General features: G+C 41.0%; 1 protein-coding gene across 1 annotated transcript in view; it reads left to right on the top strand.

Annotated features, from left to right (window-relative positions):
* Window positions 1-1,174: 1,174 nt before the first annotated feature.
* DNTT (DNA nucleotidylexotransferase) overlaps window positions 1,175-19,242 on the top strand; it is a 32,738-nt gene continuing 14,670 nt past the window's right edge. Inside the window, exons 1-6 of the mRNA XM_027529037.1 lie at window positions 1,175-1,432; window positions 11,684-11,858; window positions 12,532-12,660; window positions 13,913-14,083; window positions 15,346-15,417; window positions 16,623-16,746. Of these exons, the coding sequence (XP_027384838.1) occupies window positions 1,230-1,432; window positions 11,684-11,858; window positions 12,532-12,660; window positions 13,913-14,083; window positions 15,346-15,417; window positions 16,623-16,746 (874 nt within the window). The 5' untranslated portion in view covers window positions 1,175-1,229. The remainder of the gene's footprint in view (window positions 1,433-11,683; window positions 11,859-12,531; window positions 12,661-13,912; window positions 14,084-15,345; window positions 15,418-16,622; window positions 16,747-19,242) is intronic.

The raw sequence follows: 19,242 nt of genomic DNA, 5'->3' as shown, positions 1-19,242 counted from the left end.
ACCGGAAAAACCATAGCTTTGACTATACGGACCTTTTTCGGCAAAGTAATGTCTCTGTTTTTTAATACACTGTCTAGGTTTGTCATAGCTTTTCTTCCAAGGAGCAAGCGTGAGCAGAGTTTAGATTTGCCAATGGGGGAGACATGTGTAGAGGATGGCTTCTTGGTAGTTAAAGCCCAGGTTTTATAATGAGATTAAATTCAATAATTTCCTGTTGACTAGTTCTGTGACCCTTAGCAAGTTGTTAAACCCAGTGGGGATGCTAGACAGTGTTGCTGTGGGATTCAATCAGCTAAGCTTGTAGGTGCTCAGAAAATGAGATCCATGAAGTGTATTGATGAAAGACACTAATTTTATTTTCCCATAAAGTTGTGAAAATGTCTCTTTATGGAAGTAATTCTCACCTAAAGACCATCCCATTTCATCCCATTGATTTTAGGCTTATGTAACAGATTACTCAATCTCCTGAACAGACAACCTCAGTCTACTGAAAAACCTGAGATATATATCATTTGGAACCTGAAGACTTAAGTCAAGATCTTGTTCTGCCTCTTGTTCTATGATATTTAGTACACTGAGCCTTTGTTTTATCACTTATAAATGCACCAGCATAGCTAAAATGCCCACCATGAAATACAATGAAACAATCAGAGGCAACAGATTAGAACACAGAGCAGAGTGAATGGATCTGAAAGCAGAGTTCTGAGTAAAAAAAAAAAAAGTAATCAGCAGGGTGGGAAATATAACATTGCCATTTATGTAAAATCAAAGCAACCACACACAACGAATAACACCCATGCAAGCTATAGAAATCCAATGTATTGCAGTGAGAGCAGAGAATGCAAACTATTCAGGAGATTTAAAAAAGCATCAAAAATAAAGACAAGAGGGGTCTAAAGAAATTTGTAACCAGTAAATTGATTAATTAATTAATAACATGGGAAGAATGATGCTTCCCTACCTTCCTCACAAAGTTATTCTTAGGGTCTGATGAGATTATGCATAGGAAAGCCAAAGTTAATTTACCATTCCCATTATGATCCCCAGACTGGACAGATGAACAGAGATAGCAGTTCCCCCTGGATCTTGGGCAGGAAGCTATGAGCAGGGCAGGGCTGGGTGGGATGGTGAGATGACATCAGGGCTCCTCGTGAAGGAGGGGCAAGCTCTCCCTCTCTTCTGGAGATACCACTTGATGGCACAGCCAGAGGCAGCATCAGCGTCTTCCCATGGATCCGCTGTGCACAGCCTCCTCAGGCCCTCGGAAGAAGAGACCCAGGCAGGTGGGTGCCTCAATGGCCTCCCCTCCTCATGACATCAAGTTTCAAAATTTGGTCCTCTTCATTTTGGAGAAGAAAATGGGAACCACCCGCAGAAACTTCCTCATGGAGCTGGCTCGAAGGAAAGGTTTCAGGGTTGAAAATGAGCTCAGGTAAGACATGAATTTCAGCTTGTGAATAAGCAGGGTTTTTGTGAACAACTTCTTTGGAACCCAAGGAATCTGTGTTTTCCTCTGCAAACAGAAGAGGTGATGCTCCCACTGGGAGAACAGGTATGAGATCAAAGAACAAATCTGAGGCAGTTACTTAAGGGAAATAAGATCAGTGGGAATTTGATACAATTATATTGAAACCAGTTGGCACCAAAAGATAAAGTAATTTTTTTTTTGCCTTTCATTATTATGAGATGAAGTATCAAGGAATGATAAACAGAAACCTAGTTGGAAAGTTCAATGCTGAAACCACTGAGGTTTACTCTTGACTGAGCTGAACAAAAGCATCACTGAGTCCAAACAAAAACTGGCAGCTGCTTGGAGGCAGAAAGAATAGTTTGGTTGGTTGGCCAGTAAGCTGCACATCTGGCTGGGCGGAAGTGGGGAGTGTCTGTGATGGGCTAGGACTGTAGTTGGCTCACCACAGGCACCCAAATGTGGCTTTGATCATGTTTTTCTGAACTGCAGTCTGAGTGGGATTCATAGAGAGAGGGATGCTGGTTAAAGATTCATGGGTGGCTCTGTCCAAGTGTGAAAGACGCCTTGCTGAGAGTGATGAGCTCAGAGCCCAAATAAGAAGGCAACTGAAGCAACCATGCAGGGTGCCTCGAATGTTCACCCACTCACATCCCAGCCTGGCCTTGCTCTTTTTCTAACAGTTATGTAAGCTCTTCATGGGTCTCAAATAGATGGAAGAGAAAACCAAACAAAATCCAGACACAAATGGTATTAGAAGCTTGGCATAAATAATTCCAAACAGAATTGCCAGAGGGCTTGTAGTGAATAAACAATGATAATTGATGCAATTGCCTGGCCTTGATTGTCCAAGGAATAGGTTGATCATTTTTTTTTTTCAGGAAAATGTATAAGAATTCTATGTGAAAATAAATTTTTGTCTTGAAAAAAATAAGTAAAACTGACAAGCATATCCTGATGAAGTGTCAGTTACAAATTGCTAGAGAAACATATGTCAAAAGTCAATCATCAAATATGAGTCAAATCTCATAGAAACATTTATTTTTTTTTACTAAAATGCCCCATTCAGAAATTCCTGAGTATCCCATGGATTTCCTCACCCAATTTCTCTACACTTCCAGCAAGAGCTGACTGGTTTAGTTACAGCACAGCTACGAGTAATGCACACAGTGGCTGAGGCAGGTAGGTGAAGAGACGACTAGAGGCAAGTTTCTTCTTTTGACAAGAAAACCCAAGAGGCAGCTCTGCTGCCAGGGATTGAGCCCAGCTGCTCGGGCGACAGAGGAAACTGGTGCACAGCAAGCCAACTGCTGCTGCGATGTGACTGTGGCAAAGTTCCCAGGCTGGCTGCTCAGAAGACACATTAAATGCAAATGTGTTTTATGACACAAATATAAACCACAGGAAGCAGAAGTTCTAGCTCTCAAACGGAATTTCCATAGTTAGCTATATAGACTTTAATTGGAAAGGACAATGAAGATTATTACAGGGGAAAATCTCTAGATAAAAAAATCTCTAGACCTCAGAGTCTGACTCTGACCCTTCCCAGCCATGTGATGTGGGGAAGACCCCCTCTCTCCTCTCTGACCTTAGATTCTTGATAAATCGTCTAGTCTGCCTGATGTGATACCAGATGCCATGATGGATATCAGTGTACTTGGATAAATTAGAACAGCTATATAATTGTAGTGTGGCTGTTTTCTCGTTACTTAGCTGAATCCATTGACCTTTCTAGTAAAATCCTAAGAAGAGGGCTTTCTCTCCACAATATGAACGAGGTCGAGTGACACAAACCGATAGAACGAAGACAGGAAGGAAACCCATCAAATTGGTTATTTGTGGGCATGAGGGTAGTAGTGAGAGATTATGGCTGCTTTTATGCTCTATGTTTTCCAATTTTTTTACAATGAACATATTTTTTAAGTGAAAATAAAGGAAATTGTTATTTTAAAAGAAAGGATACTTCTCAAGAGGAACAGCTAGACCTCACCTTTTGATATAAAAGATTCAGAGAAAGAGGAGCTAAAAAAAGTTCTGAAAGTAGACAGTAATCTCCATAATTTCTAGTGCATTCTTTGGCTGCCAGAAGGGTTTAAATATGAGGAAAAATCTGATCCCTACTTTACCTGAACCTGAACACACAGCTTAGAATTGGTGTGCCTGAATGTATTGAGCTATCTGGAACTACTTAATTTTCCAGCATATGTATACTGTATCTTTATAGTTGGATTGGACTTCATTAATATTTATGTTATATTGCAAAAGACATGCTATTCCAAGTACCATAGGAAGCTGGTTCTTAAAATATAAATAAAGGGAAGTGTCAAGTTCTTTGAGGCATTTTTGCACATTCATTAAAAAGGTTACTGAATTTTATTCCATGGCCAACATCCTAAATTTTAGAGCAATTTCATAATATTCCAGTTCTCTGGGACAAGCTAGAGAAGGGTCGGAATCTAGTGTTTGTCACGTTCTTCTTTTATCCTTGATTCCAGTACTTTGAGCTGTTTTAAAACTTTATTAGCATCAAATCTCCTCTTTTTGCATACTCGCTAAGCTTACCATTTCTGTCTTGACCTAAATTGTTGATGCTGAAAAAGAAAGAGCCGGATAGGAAGGGTGGCTTTCCATGGTTACATCAGCCAGCAGATGATCACTTTTTCTGAGTTCCACTGTTCAAGCAGAAGAAACCCATCAGAGGATACATTTCCCCTGCTTGCACCTCCATAGTTTGTCTACAAGGCTGTCTTTGAAAGGCATTGTTTGAATGAAAGCAAAATATACCACCATGCCATCACAAGTTAAGGGTTCTGTTAGGACCCAAGTAGAAGGCTTGCACCTTGTGAGCAAAGAGTTTAAAATCAGACAAGAGAGCCAGGAATTGTGCCTTTGTTTTCACTTAGCATGAAAAGATAGCATAATGTAGTTCCCTGGCATGTACTCATTTTCCTCTTTTTAAAAAAATTAGAATTTTCCTACCCAACGCTTTACTTCGAGCCTCCTTGTGTCTTTCATGCTGAACCCTCTTCCCTTTTGCAATAGTCATTACTGAATAAACTCTATTCTTACTGCCTTAATGAGTGTCCAGCTTTGTTTATCTTTGACAATGCCTTATCACTTCAGATTTTTGGTGTTTGAAATAAAAATATTAAAAGTCATTGTTTGGAAAAGAAACTGAACACCAGATCAAAGAGCTATTGTCTGCTCCAGAAAATATGATAGTGAACTAGTCTTTCTCTAGGCTTCTTCTAAGCTCAGTGTCCAAACACATCTTCACTGGTTTCTCATTATGTTGTTTCCCTCACTTTTTCTCCTCCAACTTTGAATGGCTTCTCCTTACACTTCTCTGCATGTAAGACCTAAGACCCATGGAAGCCTTCCTAGGGGAGGGAACTTCCTTCCTGGACACGGGGTGAGCCATGGCTTAGGGTTGGCCCCTGACTCTTCCACTTGGCTTTTCTCCTTATTCCTCCCCAACTCCACAAGGGAAAGGGTGTCATCTCGGCCACTGTGTATACCTCAGCTTCATACTTTTGACAATTTTCTTACACAGAGTAGGCTTCAGGAAATATTTGCTCAAAGAATACTTTATCTGGAGAATATAAAACCAACCAAAGGAACTTATGACTACCAAGAGTAATTTTTGTCACTGAAATTTTTTTACAATGTTTGGTTACCTTTTGGTTACAGTATTACCTTTGTAATCAATGAAATGATGAAGATTTTATTTTTGTAAGTTCAAGAGCATGCAGTGTAGACTCGAGTCCTGTTGTTGTTCTTCAGTCACTAATTGTGTCTGACTCTTTGTGACCCCATGAACTGCAGCATGCCAGGCTTCCCTGTCTTTCACTATCTCCTGGAGTTTGTCCTGCTTTGGTTCAAATTACTTATTTCAAAATTTGTGAACTTTAAATTAATGTAAATGTTCACGGTCTCATTTAATATGGGCCAAAAAATCAGGGCAAGACCCTCTCAGTCTTCAGTATATCAAGGGCTGGAAATAAAAGCTTGTTTTCACTGTTGCTGGTGTTAGTCACTCAGTCATGTCCGACTCTTTGCAACTCCATGGACTGTAGCCTGCCAGGCTCCTCTGTCCGTGGAATTCTCCAGGCAAGATTCTGGGATACTGGAGTGGGTTGCCATTCTCTTCTCCAGGAATCTTCCCGACCCAGGAATAGAACCCAGGTCTCCTATATTGCAGGCAGATTTTTTTTTTTTTTTTACCATCTGAGCCACCAGGGAAGCCCCATAAGAGTGTGGGATAAAACCAAATAAAACTACCTTGATTTTTCAGTGTCAGGGATTCTGAAACAGATTAATTGCTAGGGAAATTGGCAAGAGGATTTTTTTTAAAACTGTAAACATCCAAGTTCAACTGTAAATAACTATTTTTAAAGTTATTGTTGACAAAATAAGTCCTGTGTCAGATGGAAAGAATTAAGAATGACTTCTCCAGGGAAAGAAAACAGTTTTAAAGACAAAGAAAAAAGCAGATGACCATTCATGAGAACTGGGGGAATCAGAGATATCATCAGTCTGGCTTCTCACACACACACAAAAGATGGCTGCCTATTTCTTCATGAAGACTTTTTCTAATTGTGTCAAGAGGCAAGAGAAACTAGGGGAAGAAAAAAGAAAAATCAGGGATATTGGTATCTCAGAAAAAAAAATCAAAACTGAGATTTGTGAGTTAATAATCTCTCAAACTTAGAGCTTTCTAACATCTGAGGGTCATACTCATGATTCTTGTAATATCTTTTATTATGTGTATTATTATATAACTACTGTGTTTCTTTTAACTGCCCTTAGTCTGAGTCATTATAATTTATCTCTAGCTTAAGGAATAATAGCCATAAAAATCATGGGTCTGATATACATAACTTAAAAATATAGATTTAATTAACACATAAACTTCTAAGATAATCTGTTGTGTACTCCCTAAAATTGTCTCAGGTACCTGCAGAGAAATGAGTACTGGATGGGGAAACATTGCTCTAACTGAGCCCCGAGTCCAGCATGGGGATCCCACCTAAGCTGGGGCAGGTAAAGACTGATCTTCCTCCAGCACTATTTCACAAGGTGGAGTTATTGGGCTGTGAGATGGTTTTGAAATACGGCAGACCCCATGGAGCGACAAGGACTACTTTCCCTTCCCTTGCCTTGGGAGGGCTGGTGGACCCAGCAGAAACGGCACCATGTGACTTTTAGGGGCTGGGTCATAAAAGGCCTCGAGGCTTCTGCTGTTCCTTGGACCCAGAGCCTCAGGTAAGACGTCTGAGTTGCCCCTGAGAGAGGCCACTTAAAGGTGCTCAGGTGGCAGATGCTGCTGAGCCCAGGCTCCCAGCCACCCTCACCAAGGTGCCAGACTCTTGGGCTGCATGGAACGTCAGTGCCTCCATCAGCTGCGTATGGAACAGAAGGATGGCCCCAACTGAGCTGCCTGAATTCCTGACCCACAAATTGTGAGACATTGCATTTTAAAAGCTATTACATTTGGGGATAGTTGGTGTTGCACCAGTAGATAACTAGAAGTGACTGACTACCATATGTCAGAATCACCAAGGGAACTTGTCAAAATGTGTATTTCTGGGCCCTAGGTGAGATTTACTGAATCTGAATCTTTGGTAATAGGACCCAGGCATCTGAATTTTAGGCCAGCATCCTTGGTGCCTCTAGTAGACACTACAATTTTAGAAACATTCTTTCAGAGCTATTCAGTTCAGTTCAGTTCATTTCAGTCACTCAATTGTGTCCAACTCTTTGCAACCCCATGAACTGTAGCACACCAGGCTTCCCTGTCCATCACCAACTCCCAGAGCTTGCTCAAACTCATGTCCGTGGAGTCGGTGATGCCATCCAACCATCTCATCCTCTGTCATCCCCTTCTCCTCCTGCTTTCAATCTTTCCCAGCATCAGGGTCTTTTCCAATGAGTCAGTTCTTCACATCAGGTAGCCAAAGTATTGGCGGTTCAGCTTCAGCATCAGTCCTTCCAATGAATATTCAGGACTGATTTCCTTTAGGATTGACTGGTTGGATCTCCTTGCAATCCAAGGGACTCTCAAGAGTCCTCTCCAACACCACAGTTCAAAAGCATCAATTCTTCGGTGCTAAGCTTTCTTTCTAGTCCAACTCTCACATTCACACATGATCAATTCATTGTACCAGTGGTCTCTTTGTTGACCATTACTATGAATATTGCCATGAGCTGGGCACCAGACATGATTATCACCAGGCAGGTTATAACACTGTCCCTGCCCTCAAGGATGCCAAGGACCAAGCCAAGTACATTTCAATTCAGCACCACTTAAAGAAGAGGGCCCTGCATGGTTTTCCCTGCGGGAAGCTGAAGGCCAAAGCCTAGTTCAGAATATTTGTAATTGGTTCACAACTTCCCAAACCTCGTCCAAGGCACTATTAATTTGTCATGGCTAAGAAACCAGGTGACTTAGAGAAGGGAATCCACTGATATTTCAGGAATGGCCATCTCAGCAGGGCCTTGGGGTCTTTAGAAGATGTTGAAGATGGCTGCCTGAAGCTTGCTGCCACCTTTTATCTTAGGAAGAAAGCCCAGGCCTTCAAGGGCAAGGCACAGACTACCTCTGCCGCAATCCCAGGTTTATTTGTCTTTGAAAATGACATTCATGCATATTTGTTCCCTTACACAGAAAACTGACAATAAACAATTCATGACAGAAAGTGAGAAAATATAGAAAAATACTTAAAGCAAACAAACAAAACCTCACACAGGGGTCTAACCACAGTCTAGCAGAACGTTAGGAGATTGCACACCTGGGTTTGAATCTTGCCTCCATGTGACCTCTGCAGGCCTTGGTTTTCTCATCTTCATTGTGATAATGATGGTGATGTTGATGATGATGATATTCATTCTGATGTTATTCCTTTTGAGAAAAGGAAATGTTCTCATTGGAAAAAGCACAGAGTCACAGAGGGGTAGCTAAGTGTGGCCCAGCACACGGGTTTTATTTTATTTTTTGGCCACACCACGCGGGATGTGAGATCTTAGTTCCTGACCAGGGACTGAACCCATGCCCCCTACTAGTCTTAACCACGGACCATGAGGGAAGCCCCCAGAACACAGGTTCTAGATTAAAATGGACCTCAGATTAAATCCTTGCTCCACCAGATATTAGCTGGGTGAATTTTTAATGTCTCCCAAGCTCTCTTTTCTTATTATTAGAGACAATCATACCTACCTATCTCATAGAATTATTTACAATTAAATGAAGTAGTGTATGAAATTGATCTACAATGATTCTGGCACATGGTGATGTTCTATTAGTATCTTCAATACCAGAGTGCTCAGGGCAGAGAGAAAACCATTATATCAGCAAACAGCTGTCACAACACAGCAGTAAGACATTATGTGCAGAATACACCAAAGCGGGTGACCCTCCTTGGTAATCCTGTCTGCTAATGGCTCAGCATAGACAGTGAACAAATGCTTTATTGTCATGGTCTGCAATGGAACCCACAATATCTCTGAGATGCGCCTGTACTGTGATGTCAAAGTTTCTAAGACTGACTTTCAATCTCTTACTTTGTGGGAACCGGTGACAAACAGTAATGAACTCTGAATAGCACAATGTGTGGTTTGTTTGATTTTTTTTTTGTTTTTGTATGTACTTGATAATTATTGTTGTTGTTTTGTTTGCTGGTTGCTTAATGAGCAGGGGTTGGAAATCCAAATCAGAATCTTCTTTCATACGCTGCATAGCTTATATTCCTGAATAAGCTTATATGAATTCAATAGGAGATGCACATGGTCCTCATCAATAGGGTGAGCTCAGACACCCCCACACTGTCCTGGGGAGTCCCAGGTGAGGAGGCACTGTGGGTGGTGGTACATGACTGGATGATGAGGGGCCTAAATTTAGAAGTTGAGCCCCAGAGCTCTTCCTCAGCGCTCCCATCTCTCTCTGAGGTTTAGACAAAACCCTATTTAGAAGAATAATAGTACTAATAAGCATGATAAATAATATATTAATAACGTTTCTCTTCAAAGGGCAGAAACATAGAAAGAATAATACTGTCTAACCCTATTGATTCTTCTGTGGTTTTCTTCAAGTCTTGAGATAGACAATCTTCCAAGAAGTTGACTATAAGTAGTCTTTGGAATCATATGCACCTGGAATAGGGCAGCAGCTAGCTGTCTTCCCTTGGCCCTTTTAAAAGGTGGTTTTATCTCGACTATTTTCTGCCTGGGCCTGCTGCACATCCTGCCATCTAGATGGTCTCAGCTCTGGTCTCCAGTCCCACTTCCCTCCTGGCACCAGCCCCAGAACCCAACTGTCAACCAAATATTTTTATTTGGATCTCCAGCCATCCTTTCAAGGCAGCTTGAAATAAACTTCAATTTTGTTCCCCCACCCCTTCCTCCAAAGAGATGGAACTTCCTAAATCCCTATTTCTACCAAAAGTGATAACACTTGAGTGTGATAGATAAGCTGGAGTAATAGTTGAGTCTGTTCCCCACTTCACCTTTTATAGGTGATGCCAGCTGTCCATCATATGTCTCCTTTGCCTTCCTTTCTAGCACTGTAGGAACCAGACTGAGGTTTAAATCATCTTATATCTGGTCCAGTGATTCATCTTCTTAAGTAGCTCCTCAAAGCTCCCCAACCCATGACTCCCCCTCCAAATCATTGTGTATACCAGATTAGTCTTTTAAAATAACACTGGAATGCTATCCGTGTCCTGCTCACAAAAAACTTCAGTGGCTCCATAATCCTAGAACATAAGATCCAGCTTTCTCAGCCAGGCTTCTAAGACCCTCTGTAATGTGGTTAACCCACTTGCTCAGTCACATCTACAACTACTTCCCAACAGAAATTCTTCATTCCAATCCAGGCCACTCTCCTTCCTTTCCTCTGACCTTTGAACCTTTTCTTCCAGGAGGATCTATAGTGCTACTTTCTTGGTACCTTATCCCTCCCATGCATCCAGACTAGGCACAAACAAATCCTGCTTTTCTACAAAGCCATCCACCTCTCCCAGCCCACACTAAATTATTTTCCCTCTTTGTATACCACTTGCAGGTCCTGCCTATGCCATAACGTATTAACCAGCTGTTTCACAGAAGATGCTGATGCCCAGAAACATTCCTTTTCTTGTTTGGTACCCAACCCCTTCCCATCACCACCACAGGGAACCTAGGGCTGTGACTAGAACAGTGAACCAAGAAATACTTAGTGAATCTAAGAGTCAATCAAGAAAAGGAGAAGGAGGAAGAAGAAGTCAAGCAAGAGAAGTGGGGAAAAGAAGAAAAAACAATTCTATGTTTTTCTCTTCAATGCCTATATACGCTATTTGCTTTTGCTATTTCCCAGATTTGTAGACAATTTGAACTGAAGGAGCCCTAAAAATTATTAGTTGCAGTGATATAATGCTGATTTCGAAGATTTGTTTAAAAATAGAAATAACATATTGACCAGAAAAGACAATCAAAAAGGATAAATGTCATTTACCAGCTGTGTGACCTTCAGGGTGTCCTTAACCTCTCTGTTCTTCAGTTTCCTCATTTTTGAAGTGTGGCTAGTATAATATTTACTTAAAAGCTATGTGAGTATTAAAAGAGATGATGTATGTGAAGTACTTGGACAGTGCTGAAGCATGCTAAGTGCTCAGTACTTTTTTAGGGAAAAGATACAGGGTCTTACAACACAGAGTTGTGCTTTGAAAAACATGTAAAGCACTATTTCCCAAAGGCTGGCCACCACCTATTAATGGCTTGTGAGATGAATTTAGTGGGATGTTACATCTATATCAGCATCTACATCTATATCTATTTTGGGTCATGATATAAAATGTGTTTCTAACTGTGGATCACATACAAGTTTGAAAGGCACCAGATTAAAACCCTCTGCAAAATAAAAATGAAACAGTACACCAAAGCCACAGGCAGAGTGCAAGGTGCTAATTTAAGAACGATTTCCTCCTCTATCCGTTCTGGACCTTTGTTTTCCACTAACATCACAATCTTACTAATGTTTTCTTAAGTTTTCTTGCATCTGATATGTAACATAGACCATGTCGCTATGCTAATTGAAGTTGAATTCTCTGGCATGGACGCCTAGGTTCTCCATGCCTATGGTCAGGTCTACTGTGCATCTTTCTCCATCAGATGGAATGCTCTGAACACCTCAGGGAAAAGAGGAGAGGTTCTCATTTTGAAAGTCTCTGTCTTATTCTGCAGTGATTCTGTCACCCACATTGTAGCAGAAAACAACTCTGGTTCAGAGGTTCTCGAGTGGCTTCAGGTACAGAACATAAGAGCCAGCTCGCAGCTAGAACTCCTTGATGTCTCCTGGCTGATCGAAAGTATGGGAGCAGGAAAACCAGTGGAGATTACAGGAAAACACCAGCTTGTTGTAAGTGTCCTGAAAGTGGTTGTATGTGGGCTATAGACTCAACAGACTTGAGTTAAACCCCAGGTTCTCTGCTTGCTCCCTGTGTGAACTTTGGCAAGTCACTTAGCTTCTCCGAGCTTCAGTTTCTTCCTTTACATTATGAGAACAGTAGTGTCTGCCTATCTTGTAAGATGGCTTATGAGGATTAGAATAACACACATGGAAAGTGCTTAAGACTGAGCCTGATCTATATATGCACTTAATAAATGGTAGCTATTTTTACAAACAAGTCTATACACAAATATTTCAAAATATTGAAGTCTTGATGTTCTAGCAGCCAGAAAAGTAGAAGGTTCTTATTTTTTTCTTACCATGATAATTTATAAAGAAAAAAATTAAATTCTTAGTTCCAAACCCTTCACCAATGGATCCTAACTATGTAAGTTCACAGAAAAGGAAAATAATATTTAATCGGTAGTTCTTTTTCATGTTACTTTTTCAGATCACAAAAATAATACATGTTAATTATAGCAATTTCAAATATTAGAAATGCATATAACATAAAACTTGAGCCTCCTATAGTATTATTCTCTTTCCAGAGACAATTACCATTGAACTGCCTCTTATTTTTCTTCATATACATCTATTACTACTAATTTTTTAATTTAAAATAGATGCTTATACATTTGTTTAGGTGAGAACAGACTATTCAGCTACCCCAAACCCAGGCTTCCAGAAGACTCCACCACTTGCTGTAAAAAAGATCTCCCAGTACGCGTGTCAAAGAAAAACCACTTTGAACAACTATAACCACATATTCACGGTAATGGAGCTTTACAACAACAACTATAGCAAACGTAAGGCTTGCTGCTTCTTTCTGTGGATCTCCGATTAAACTATGAGCTCTCTTGAAAATCTAGGAAGGTTTTCCCCATTCTTACTCACTCCCCTAACATGATCTCTGGTTCCTCTTTCTGTCAAGAATGGGTCTCCTTCTATTACGGAAATAGACAATATATTTAGAGCATAGTCTTTAGACAAAGTAACTTAATGATTTATTGGGAGTTGTTATTAATGGATGCAACACTTATCAAAGGCAAATATTCTGAATAACTAAATACATACTGTAATTAGTCCACTACATAGTAAGAGCAAATTGCATAGAAATGGCAATTGTGCATAAACAGCTTTGTTGGGAAGACATAAGATTGAGAATCAGTAGACCTGGGTTCAGCCTGGTAGTAACTATCTTGGGCAAGTCATTTTCTCTCTCTGAGCCTGTTTCCTCATCTGCTTAATAAACAATTAGGTTGATCATCTCTAAAGCCCCATTTAGCCTTGAAGTTTCATAATTATGCTTCAAAATGACCCGAACAAAACCATAACTGCTTATCCTCAGCCTACAATCAGTAGTCAAATGGATAAAACATGCATTAGTAGATTGAATACAGAACTTCTCCTTTCTAAAATTCTAGCCCCAGGTGTCCAAGGAAGACCAGGAAATTGCAGCTACTGAGCACCCTGAGGATCATGCCACACAGCTGTAGCTACTTCCTCCTCTGCCAGAAATGCAGACATGCCCTACCTTAAATAACCCTGCCTTCGGGTTTGTGCCACTTCTGATCATACCCATTCATTCAACAAGTCTATACTAAGTGCTGACTCTGTTTCACCAACAAGCTAAGAGAGAGGATTTTCCAGTGATCAAGGCAGAATCCTGGCCACAGGCTGGTGGGAAAGTCAGCAAACAGGGAAGGATCATGCCAAGTAATGACTAGGAAGATGCAATGAGCAAGAAGTCATTTTTTAGTTAAATCATTCCTAAATATCTAATGGCAGAGAATTCCAAGTTTCCTTACAAAGCATGCTGTGGCCTGTCTTTTCAACTCAACTCCGCTCATCCAACCAGGGAGAAGTGAAAACGTACAGGACACCCAATCCTGACCTCTGAGGGAACAGTCACGAGGCATTCTAATATTTAACAGAGAACAAGAGGCATTTGCAAGGGACTGCTGGCTTGGGGGTTAGGGGCTAGGAAACAGACTGTGTTTTGCTCATCTGGTTTTATTCTTTAGGATGCCTTTGAGATACTGGCTGAAAATTCTGAGTTTAAAGAAAATGAAGTCTCTTATGTGACATTTATGAGAGCAGCTTCTGTACTTAAATCTCTGCCATTCACAATCATCAGTATGAAGGATACAGAAGGAATTCCCTGCCTGGGGGACAAGGTGAAGTGTATCATAGAGGTAAGGGTGAAAGGTGATTCATTTCAGCTCCTAATAGGTAGCTACTGAGGGAGGGAGAGAGACGCAATTAATAAATTTTCCTGTTAACTATATAGATGTGGTATTCATTACTTATTTTCATTTATCTCTGATTTATATTATATGGATATATATTATATCACATATATATATATATATATATATTACATAGATAGCTACACATGTATATGTGTCATTCATACCCCAATATTATCTCACTTGGAGCTATGTGGGGCCAGCTAGTGAGAAAATAACTCTCCTGTATTATTAATCACAGTGAAAGTCTCTAATGACCTAAAAGCTCAACAGGAGGGGATGCTATGAGTTAAAACCCAGGCTGTGTGAAGAACCTCAGTACCATTCAGCAGACATTGCCCTCCAGAATGGTGGTGGGTATGAGGGACAGTGGAGCTGACTCCACATCCCCGCCTGTGTGTTCTAAGAGGAGAGCCAAGGATGGTTAGTTATTTATTAAATAATGTTTAAGGGTTCCTGGCAAGGCAAATTAGTCATCCAAGAGGAAGTTTCAGTATAGTCAGATGCAAGGCAAATTATTCAAGGGAGGGAAATTAATCCCAACTCTATTTAAAGGAGGTTGGATGGCTCTGGTGGGGTTTCCCAGGGGCTTCCCAGGTGGCGCAATAGTAAAGAATCCACCTGCCAATGTAGAAGACAAAGGAAACATGGATTTGATTCCTGGGTTGGGAAGATCCCTTGGAGAAGGAAATGGCAACCCGCTCCAATATTCTTGCCTGGAAAATTCCATGGACAGTGGAGCTGGGCAGGCTACAGTTGATGGGGTCGCAAAGAGTTGGACATGACTGAAGTGGCTTAGCATGCACGGGTGGCTCTGAGCTAGACATCATAAGGACTTGAATTAGCTTTTCAATAGGTCCGGAACTAACCCAATCAGATGAAAAGTCCTTTTGTTTCAGCTAGTTCATATCCATTAAAAAGAAAATTATCTCAAATATTTAGACACCCCTTTGTCAGTGAACATTTTGGTTTGGTGTTCCAATCATTCTGTACCTTCCTCCCCGAGGATTATAAAGGGGCCCTTGGAAATATAATAACCTGAGATTTTCAAGCAAGAACTGTCTTGTTTTCTCTAGATCAGCTAAGGAAACATCCTTTATGGCGTAGGTGTATTTAGTGAAAAATTAAGCTACTATATCTGGGGATTTGAAAATCTCAGATTGTGATTAACATCACTAGTGTAAAATGCTTTTCAAATGTCCATGCAGGAAATTATTGAAGATGGAGAAAGTTCTGAAGTTAAAGCTGTGTTAAATGATGAACGATATCAGTCCTTCAAAGTAAGTGATTTGTACATGTATTTATCAAAAATAGGTTTTCAGTTGATCCCATTATTCTAAGTAGTTGTACTGATCAGCTTGGGGTGCCATAACACAAAGCCACAGACTGAGTGACTTAGCACATGATTATTTTTTCAGTTTTAAAGCCTGGAATTCTGAGATCAAGGTGTTGGCATGACTGCGCTCTGGTTAGGGCTCTCTTCTTGGTTTGCAGACAGCCTCCTTCTCAACATCCCCTCATATGACACACACAAGGAGAGAGCAAATTCTCTGGTCTCTTCCTATAAAGGCACTAATCCCACCACGAGGACCCCATCCTCATGACCTCATTTAACCTGATTATCTTCCCCAAACCCCATCTCCAGATATCATCATACTGGAGGTTAGGATTTCAACATATGAATTTGGGAGGAAGGGTCACAACTCAGTCTATAGCAGTGATCTAGGAAGCAAATGCCTGAATAAATACAGGTGCTTGAGCTTATTGCCATGCTATGGTGAGATATAAATGACCTTACCTCCCAGAGGTTGTCACTCCTGGGTACACTAGGACTATGAGACAAAACAAACCTGTTCTCAGAGAATCAACCTGTGCTGGAAAGCTCCTCACTGCATCTTGTCTACTCTGAAGCAGGATTTATTACCTCCCAGTGTTCCCTATCTCTGAGTTGCAGTAGGCAGAGACTTCTACCAATCCCTTTGGATCAGAAGTGATGCTCAGGCCTCAAAGGTAGTTGAGGGCAGAAGCCCAGGCTCAGAGTACAGACAGACTGAGTTGAGTCTGGGCTCTGCCGCTTACCAGGTGTGTGATGGTGAGGAATTTATGCAACCTACATGTGCATCCCTCATTAAATTGTGAGGGTGAATATGCATGAGTGTGTGACAGACCTTTGGCAGAGGAGGGGTGTGGGTATGGATACCTGTTGTCATGCACTGACAGTGAAGGCAATCCTTATTGGTTATACAGAATCCCTGGGCAGTTCCAGAAGCTGCCTCCTGACTTCTGCTTCATTTAGTTATACCATATGTCCTGAAACAGAAACGCCTCTGAAAAATTACCACTGCCCCCTGCTTGTCATATTCAAGAGACACTAGGTCAGAGATTTGCTTATGCTTTTTCTTAATTGCTTGACCTTGAAAAGTATCACTTTGTTGTCATAATGAATGTTTTAAAAACTAAAGACATGTCTTTCCCTTTGTTTCAGCTCTTTACTTCTGTTTTTGGAGTGGGACTGAAGACATCTGAGAAATGGTTCAGGATGGGGTTCAGATCTCTGAGTAAAATAATGTCAGACAAAACCCTGAAATTCACAAAAATGCAGAAAGCAGGTGAATTGTCTCTCCTAAAGATTCCCATAATTGCCATGGGCTGGTCAGGTTTTGGTAAGGATCTGTCCGCTGTACTTCAAATGTCACCTCCAGTCTTGGTGATCTGGTCACTTCCTTGGCCTCTCTTCATGCTATGGCTAAAAGCCCAAGCTTTTGAAATCAGATAGACCTGGATCCAAATCCTGGCTCTTGCACTCTCCAGCTGTGTGATCTTGAGACAGTTACTTAAAATCTTTGAGCCTTCTTTACCTCATCTATACATCAGTATGTAAGTAGGGAATAGATCAGATCTTGGAGGCAAAACAATTAGCTTGGCACAGAGCAAATAGGCCCTGCCTGATGGCTGTTGTCATTCCTTTATCTAGACGTCAAAACTGGCTGCACCATTGATCTGTTCTTACTGGACTGACCCTTCCAGGTATTTGGGTCCCAGCTGGGTAAAAGGAGTGGGTAAGGAAGGAATCCAGGTCAGAAAGTTGACATAGAGAACTTTGGAGTAAATAATATTTGAACAAAGTGGAGGTGTTGCTTGGCACAAATATGGATCAGCTTTAGAAACTGTAAAATACCAAGACATATAGGGGAAATTGTGGAAACCTAGACATGGGGTTTGTCTACGCAATCAGGACTTGTTAACCTAGAAGAGAGTAGAGACAGACATCTGAAAGACTGACAAGGCTTCCAGGAGGTTGAAGATGGCTTGGTTACTTCCATTTATACAGGGTACTTGTCATTTTTTTTAATGACCAAATTCCTGGAAACAAGGTCAAAAAATGTATATCTTTTAAACATTTACCTTTTAAAAACATTTATTTTTAATATGCAGTAGAACATAATATTACTGGGATTTGAAAGGAAGTCATAGCCACAGTTCTGAGCACTGTGGCTTCTGAGTTATAAAGAATGAGGGAGTCATCAACATTTTTAATAATATGAAAAAAAGGGGATCTTCTATAAGAGAAGGCCAGAAAACAACAACAACGCAAAGAAAACCTGCTATCTTCTGTTTAAGTGATAGAAAGAAACAGCAGGATGAGACAAAGAAAGCATTTCTTGGTGGTTCACATCAATGCTTATTAAGCATGAATCTTCAGGAGTCCAGAATAAGAATATGGGTCTTTTTTCCTTTAGATTCTTCTAGTTCTTATGTGGCATCTTATAAAACTTATTAGCAGTCTTTCAGAAGTTAGCAACTTTATGAAAGATGACTGCTGCTGCTGCTGTTGCTAAGTCGCTTCAGTCATGTCCGACTCTGTGTGACCCATGGACTGCAGCCTACCAGGCTTCTCCGTCCATGGGATTCTCCAGGCAAGATCACTGGAGCGGGATGCCATTGCCTTCTCCCATGAAAGATGACTAGGGAATTCTATGACTGTGTTGACGTATACTATACAGTGTTATTAACTGTAGTCACTATGCTGTACGTCAGATTTGCAGAACTTATTCATCCTGTGCCCTTTGACACACATCTATCCATTTTCCCCACCTTCCAGCCCCTAGTAGTCACAATTCTACTCTCTGCTTCTAAGAGACTGTGTGTGTGTGTGTGTGTGTGTGTGTGTGTGTGTGCGCGCGCACGCGCGCGCGCGCTAAGTCACTTCAGTCATGTCCGACTCTTTGCAACCCTATGGACTGTAGCCTGCTTGTCTTTCATTCTGGTTTATTTCACTTAGCAAATAGCTGGGGTTCATCCTTGTTGTTGCAAATGACAAGACTGTCTTCTTTTTTAAGGTTGGTCCATTGTGGGCTAATTAGTCGACAGTTAACCATTTCACATATATCAAAACTTCAGGTTGTACACCTTAAATTTATACAATTTTTGTCAACTATACCTCAATAAAGCTGGAAAAAAGATAAAGAACTGCCCCCGAGAGACCTTTCAATTAGGAAATGGGCAGCCTCTGTAGGTATCCAAAGCCTCTCATTATTAGAAAGATTCCGGCAGAGTTGGAACACTCCCTCTGGGGATCCTAGAGAAGAGACCAGAGCCTTGTATGGAAGGACCATTAGCTGGCCCTCAGGCTCTATGGATCTCCCCTGCGCCCTGCTCCCCACCCCTCCTATGCTTCATCCCAGTTCTTGGAGATAGAGCTCCCATCTCCATTACTCTTCCACTCTATGCCTTCCTCTGTGGATCTGTGGGAATAAACAAGTCATTAAAACAACTCTTCATCATAACCACGCTGTTGGAGCTCTCATTAATCCGTGATGGTCAGGCAAAGAAGCAAACCAGACCACCAGTGACATTTCCTAACTCTCCTCAGATGCAAATCAACTCTCTTCCTATTCTTGACTTCACTTCTTTAATTCATCTATCACGTTCCAACCCCAAAACTTCCTATCCCAAATCTGCAGCTTATTGATCAAGAGGGCTGGTTCTTCAGTAGGAAGCCAGATTGGAATGGCATGGTTCTAGGATATAATATTGCCTCTTGCTCAGTCAGGAATTTGTAGGAAAATAGGAGCCATTGTTAACATGAAAAATTCACAGCCAAG

Source organism: Bos indicus x Bos taurus, chromosome 26, assembly GCF_003369695.1.
Source record: "Bos indicus x Bos taurus breed Angus x Brahman F1 hybrid chromosome 26, Bos_hybrid_MaternalHap_v2.0, whole genome shotgun sequence".
Classification (NCBI taxonomy): Eukaryota; Metazoa; Chordata; class Mammalia; order Artiodactyla; family Bovidae; genus Bos; species Bos indicus x Bos taurus.
This window is presented reverse-complemented; position numbering and strand designations above follow the sequence as displayed.